The 6,921-nt window shown below is 39.9% G+C and overlaps 1 protein-coding gene across 1 annotated transcript; it reads left to right on the top strand.

Annotated features, from left to right (window-relative positions):
- The first annotated feature begins 336 nt into the window (after nucleotides 1-336).
- On the top strand, nucleotides 337-3,884 carry LOC134646963 (ladderlectin-like). The gene is made up of 5 exons (XM_063501033.1): nucleotides 337-397; nucleotides 2,781-2,890; nucleotides 2,981-3,109; nucleotides 3,566-3,674; nucleotides 3,817-3,884. Exons 1-5 carry the CDS (start codon nucleotides 337-339, stop codon nucleotides 3,882-3,884), a joined length of 477 nt encoding a protein of 158 aa, XP_063357103.1.
- Nucleotides 3,885-6,921: the final 3,037 nt, after the last annotated feature.

The raw sequence follows: 6,921 nt of genomic DNA, 5'->3' as shown, positions 1-6,921 counted from the left end.
ATATGTGATTTTAAGTCAGAAGTTATTATTTTGGTTCTGCTTGGGAAAGAAAGAAGTGTGATGAAGGTTTAGCAAATGATGTACATGTCAGTTTTTTTCAGTGTTAGTTCCTGGTTATGCAAATATGTAAATATAAACGGTATAAAAACGCTGGTCTTAGAGAAGTCCAGCACCTCTACGCTGGACAGTTGAAGCTACCAGCTGATACTGAAAAGAAAAAGGAGAAGATATTCATCAAAAGTTTTATGACAAACTCTCAGATTATCTTGTGTCCTTTCTTTAATGAACTGTTAGACATTTTATATTTTCTGTTTCAACATAGATACTAACATCACCATGAAGCTGCTGACTGTGTCTGCACTTCTCTGTGCAATGATGGCTCTAACCATGGCTGCTGGTGAGTATTGCAGCATAATGTTGAGTATAATTGTGTGTAATTAGTTATATAAGTGAATAGTAGAATCTGCAACTTGTAGTACAAAAGATGTATTTAAGTCTCTTGCTGTTATACTTAAATCACAAGTGGGCCATGCTTTTGTGATCAGGGACATTCATTGTTGGAACAAACTGCAAGAAGGCTTGCAGAATCACTTCCTAAAACAGATATTTAAAGACTTGTCTCTGACTGATTTTACAGTTATTATTGACAGTTTGTGTTTTGAATTTTGCTTCATTTTTCCTTTCTTGCAGCCTACCTTCATTTAACCACTGTTTGACTTCCTGTTTTATTTCACATTCCTTTCTGCTTTTATTTGTTTGTTAAAACACTTTGTAAACTTTTTTTAGGGTAACACACACACACACACACATATATATATATATATATATATATACAGTCAGGTCCATAAATATTGGGACATCGACACAATTCTAACATTTTTGGCTCTATACACAACCACAATGGATTCCAAATGAAATGAACAAGACATGCTTTAACTGCAGACTGTCAGCTTTTATTTGAGGGTATTTACATCCAAATCAGGTGAACAGTATAGGAATTATGACAGTTTGTATATGTGCCTCCCACTTCTTAAGGGACCAAAAGTAATGGGACAATTGGCTTCTCAGCTGTTCCATGGCCAGGTGTGTGTTATTTCCTCATTACCCCAATTACAATGAACAAATAGAAGGTCCAGAGTTCATTTCAAGTGTGCTGTTTGCTTTTTGAACCTGTTGCTGTCAACTGCCAGGATGAGATCCAAAGAGCTGTCACTACCAGTGAAGCAAGCCATCATTAGGCTGAAAAAAACAAATCAAACCCATCAGAGAGATTGCAAAAACATCAGGCGTGGCCAAAACAACTGTTTAGAACATTCCCAAAAAGAAGGAACGCACTGGTGAGCTCAGCAACACTAAAAGACTAGGAAGACCACGGGACACAACTGTGGTGGATGACCAAAGAATCCTTTCCCTGGTGAAGAAAACACCCTTCACAACAGTTGGCCAGATCAAGAACACTCTCTAGGAGGTAGGTGTATGTGCGTCAGAGTCAACAATCAAGAGAAGACTCCACCAGTGTGAATACAGAGGGTTCACCACAAGATGTAAACCTTTGGTGAGCCCCAAAAACAGGCAGGCCAGATTAGAGTTTGCCAAACGACATCTGAAAAAGCCGTCGCAGTTCTGGAACAACATCCTATGGACAGATGAGACCAACATCAACTTGTACCAGAGTGATGGGAAGAGAAGAGTATGGAGAAGGAAAGGAACTGCTCATGATCCTAAGCATACCACCTCATTAGTGAAGCATTGTGGTGGAAGTGTCATGGCGTGGGCATGTATGGCTGCCAGTGGAACTGGTTCTCTTGTATTTATTGATGATGTGACTGCTGACAAAAGCAGCACAATGAATTCTGAAGTGTTTCGTGCAATATTATCTGCTCATATTCAGACAAATGCTTCAAAACTCATTGGACGGCGCTTCACAGTGCAGGTGGACAACGACCCAAAGCATACTGCAAAAGCAACCAAAGAGTTTTTGAAGGGAAAGAAGTGGACTGTTTTGCAATGGCCAAGTCAATCACCTGACCTGAATCCGTTTGAGCATGTATTTCACTTGCTGAAGACAAAACTGAAGGGAAAATGCCCCAAGAACAAGCAGGAACTGAAGACTGTTGCAGTAGAGGCCTGGCAGAGCATCACCAGGGATGAAACCCGGCGTCTGGTGATGTCTATGTGTTCCAGACTTCAGGCTGTGATTGACTGCAAAGGATTTGCAACCAAGTATTAAAAAATGAATGTTTGATTTATGGTTCTTATTCTGTCCCATTACTTTTGGTCCCTCAAGAAGTGGGAGGCACATTTGCAAACTGTTGTAATTCCTACACCGTTCACCTGATTTGGATGTAAATACCCTCAAATAAAAGCTGACACTCTGCAGTTAAAGCATGTCTTGTTCGTTTCATTTGGAATCCATTGTGGTGGTGTATAGAGCCAAAAATGTTAGAATTGTGTCGATGTCCCAATATTTATGGACCTGACTGTATATATATGTTACTACTCTTATAATTTGATTAATGTATTAATTGCTGCAAAGCTTACAGTTACATAGAACTATAATTCCATGTATGCACAAATATATGTCTAAGAAATATGAATTCCCTGCACTTTGTTAACTGACCTACACATTTGTACACATACCTGCACCTGAACACTGTGAATCACTTAACAAATGTTTCACTGTCTACTTGCATAACTTGTCAGTGATTGTTTATATCATGATTAAAAAATACAAAAGGTGTCAACCAGAGATACATGTACAACTATTCATTTGCACCCAGCCAAGAGTCACCTGGTCAAGAGGTCCAATGGCTGTCCTGATGGTTGGACTCGCAACAGTGATCGCTGCTTTCTCTTCGTTCCAACAGCCATGAGTTGGGCTAGAGCTGAGGTGAGTTTCTTTTTCTTTTCTGAACCACATCCTTTTCAACTGTTACTAATTACTTTTAAAGCTTCTGCTCTCTGTCACCCTCCACTAAAGAGACATTGCTTGTCCATGGGGGCAAACCTTGCATCAGTGCACAGCAGCAGAGAGTACCAGATGGTTCAGAGTCTGACTGCCCATCATGGCTACCCCCAAACTTGGATTGGAGGGACTGATGCACCCCAGGTATTTTGTTTATTATTACACAGTATTTGTTAGGGGTCTAATAAATTCAGTCAGGACCACTATAGTCAAAATGTTTTTTTTAATTTCCACCTGCAGTAATTTATATCTAATGATATGGCTAATGAACGTACCTGGTCTTTTCTGTACACATGTTGGAAGCCTGAGGCAGGGAAAGGAGCTAGAAGACAAAACAGAACAGGCATAAATGATAACCCATACACTATGTCAAAAATATATGAGCGGCAGACCTGGGGTGTAATTGGATTTAAATGTGGGTTGCAGATAATAGAGAAACTACTAGTAGGCTAAAGGATCTTAAAGAGCATGCCCAATGTGAGAGTTTCCAGTTTGTTACATAGAAGGTTGCGTCCTTAAAGTCAGATGATCTGCTAGGACTGTGGCTATGCTTAACATTTTGGCTGCCCTGAACTAATGTGTTCAATTTCTGTCTTCTAGGGGGGTATTTGGTTGTGGAGTGATGGGACCAGTTTTCATTATTCACCCTGGTGCCCAGGAGAGCCCAATAATGATCGCAATCAGCACTGTATCCAGATGAATTATGGAGGTAATTTAGAACACAACATGATTGCTTAATGTGTTTGAAAGGTTTAAGTGATCTAAGATACGAGCTATAAAGGCTGGTTAACTAGAGTTTAGGTTTTTGACTTGTTTAACATTTTAATGATTTCCACTTGTGAACCTTTCAGGTTCCAAGTGCTGGGATGATGTGCAGTGTGATGCTCATCTGCCATCTGTCTGCGCCAAGAAAGTCTAATGTTTCTTGGACTGAAACTGCGATGGTGTTTGTGTTTCGCTAGCTCTTACTTTATTTCATTTTGCAGCATCATATTTTTCCTCTCTGTAGCACCCAAACAAAATGACCAATCAACACAAGTTGGGCTGTCATTAAGGCCTTGTGACTTTAGTGAGAGCAGACTTGTTACCAAAGGATTGATTTTACATTTTTCTTCTGCAGAGAAAACTGTTCTCTTCTTTCTTTAACATTAAAGCATCAAACAAGCATATCTCTGTGTTATGTCTTTTGATTTGAAGTGTATATACATATTTACCAGGTACATATATTAATATTTGTCTACTCTTTTATACATGCATTAGTTCAATTACCAACTTTTTAAAAACTCATCACAAATTCAGCAAACCTGGAGAAAAACTGTTAAGATTTGTTATACAAGTTTGCATTATCCATTTATCCTGCAAGCCTGTAGGTTTATATATGTGCTGCAAGATTAAGTGATGTGATGACAATTTCATCTATTTCATGCGATTTCCTGTCAACAATATTTCTACTACAGCAGTCCTGTCTATTTGTGAGTCTTTCTATATAGCTAAAAATGACAAGAAATTTCTATACACAATTCAATAAAGAGCATTACAATACAAAGAAGTGTATCTGTAGCTTACTGTGTGTGTGCTCATCACTGAGAGCAGAGAAATCGAAAATTGAAACCCAATATCCATCATAGTGAGGATAATAAACAACGACAAAAATATGACAATTTTAGGCAAACTTTGGTGTGTAAATAATAGTATTTAGAGAGGTAAAGAGAGGAGAGATCAAGTTTACCCGGGGGGAGCTGAGTGGGGTCGACACCAGAAAACTGGAAGAAAGTAGACCAACACCTACACCACCACCTGGTGGGCACTGTTGGGAGGCAAGTTACAGGGAGGAGTGCCCAGAGAGGGCAACTCAGATAAATACACAAAACACTTCTGTGGTTAAAACATTTAATCAGGCTAAAATACAATTAAACAAGCCTAAGCAAGACAGCAGAGGCTAAGCAAGACCCATACTCAGCCCGTTCACACTCCTGAGGCGTGACGATTTATCAAGTCCCGAGGCATTCGTGAGGAGCGCGAAAGATGAACTTCTGCGTTCTTATGCTATGCGCCGGGTTATGGATGAAATCCAGTAGAATGACAATCCTGCTGTAATAGACGTTCCAGCCATGTATTCCAGCCCTAACGCTAACCTTATCCCTAACGCTAACCTTATCCCTAACACTAACCAGTGCTTTAATGACATTAGATAGTGTTTTCCAAAGCAATTTAAGTAAAATTACGTACGTGTGTAGATTAATTCCTAACGGTTCTCATGTTTGCTCATTTTTCCGATCTCGTAATATAGGGACGTGACTGCTACCCTCACAGGCAAGGAGTGACTGACTGAATTCAGGCCATTCAACAGCAGAGAAGCTGGAGGCGGTGAGGACAGAGCTAAAGAGTTCAATGTGTTTCTCAACAGATTTGACAGTGCAGTAAATGCTAACCACTTTACTGACTTACATGTAGTCAGCCTAGAATTCACAGCCACACCACTCTCACTGCCTCCATCTCCACATTGCACCATTGCGTCCTGTAAAAGCTCTGACACCCCTCCCCCACCCATCACTGTCACTCATGACCAGATTCAAAGACAAATGAGAAGACTCCACTCAGGCAAGTCTGACGAACCAGACGGGGTGAGTCCCTGTGTCCTTAAGGCTTGTGCCCACCAGCTTTGTGGAGTCTTTCATAAACTGTGCAGTCTGAGTCTGCAGATGGTCCACGTGCTGTGGAAGACTTCATGCCTCGTTCCTGTACCAAAGATACCACGTCCCAGTGGCCCCAGGATTACAGGTCTGTGGCACTGACTTCCCACATCATGAAGACCCTGGAAAGACTCCTCCTTGACCAGCTACAACATATTGTCAAGCCACATCAGGATCCTCTTCAGTTCACTTAACAGCCCGGCCTCGGAGCTGAGGATGCCATCATCTCCCTGCTCAGTCGTATCTACACCCATCTGGACCAGCCGGCGAGCACTGTGAGGGTCATGTTTTTGTTTGTTTGTTTGTTTTTTAACTTTTTCCAGTGCATTCAACACCATCAATTGTTTATATTTTAAATATCACAAAATGCTGATTTTACAACAGCAAAATTATTGTATCTTAGTTTAAAAATTTAATTAACTTTCTCCCTCCAGAGAGTGGATAGTCAAATAAACTGAATTATCATAAATACATTATTTTATATGTATTACTTCATAACTTTATTCTTATCACTTTATTGTTATACCACTAGGAATAAATAAAGAGGCACAAAAACCCAGAAAGTGGCTTCACAGAAGAAGAGGACAGGCTTCACTCAGCTGTTCACACAGTCAGGGTTCTGCTTTGATGTGTGACCAATATGTCAACTGAATAACCGGGAACTTTGAGTGCAGAAAGAAGCACACGAAGAAGACTGGAGTCTCTGAATCTTTCTCTTTGAGGCTGTGGACCTGCTCTCCTCTGTTATATATACATAGTGAGGATTTCATGGAGTCTTCTCTCTCTGTGGGAATTGAGATTCATCTGCTTGAATTTCTCTAAAGGTAAATACATGTTTAATTTTCACTCCATTTGACCATTTGTAAATAATTTAGCCCCTTAAATGCTAATGCTGCTGCTTGATCATAGCACAACATGTAAACAAAATGAGGAAGCACATGCTCTGACACATTTGTGGCATTGCAAACAGTGTTTTTAACGGCTTTATGAGCAGAAATGCAACACACCCGGGTCCTTCCTGAAGCTAGTTATCAGTTGGCACATTGATCTCACTACAGTCAACATTCAAGAGTTGTTTAATTCGAACTGCTAATATTTCATCGCCTCATACTAACCAAACAAGCTAAATAAGAAAAGATTTTTATTCTTTAACATTTCATCACAAGTATCGCAAAAGATTTCTTTTACTTTATTTTCAGCAGCTGTTTTCACTTTTTACTCACCCAGTTTTCTAGATTTACATGATTTCATCCAGCTGTTGAA

This window comes from Pelmatolapia mariae, linkage group LG3_W, assembly GCF_036321145.2.
Source record: "Pelmatolapia mariae isolate MD_Pm_ZW linkage group LG3_W, Pm_UMD_F_2, whole genome shotgun sequence".
Classification (NCBI taxonomy): domain Eukaryota; kingdom Metazoa; phylum Chordata; class Actinopteri; order Cichliformes; family Cichlidae; genus Pelmatolapia; species Pelmatolapia mariae.
The sequence above is the reverse complement of the archived record's forward strand: the minus strand, read 5'-3'. Positions and strand labels throughout refer to the sequence as shown.

Excerpts from the sequence above, each read along its gene's own strand:
- LOC134646963 (XM_063501033.1), top strand. The coding sequence starts at position 337 with ATGAAGCTGCTGACTGTGTCTGCACTTCTCTGTGCAATGATGGCTCTA. Across the intron at positions 398-2,780 it reads GGCTCTAACCATGGCTGCTG|CCAAGAGTCACCTGGTCAAG; the intron begins GTGAGTATTGCA and ends ATTTGCACCCAG. Across the intron at positions 3,110-3,565 it reads GAGGGACTGATGCACCCCAG|GGGGGTATTTGGTTGTGGAG; the intron begins GTATTTTGTTTA and ends TCTGTCTTCTAG.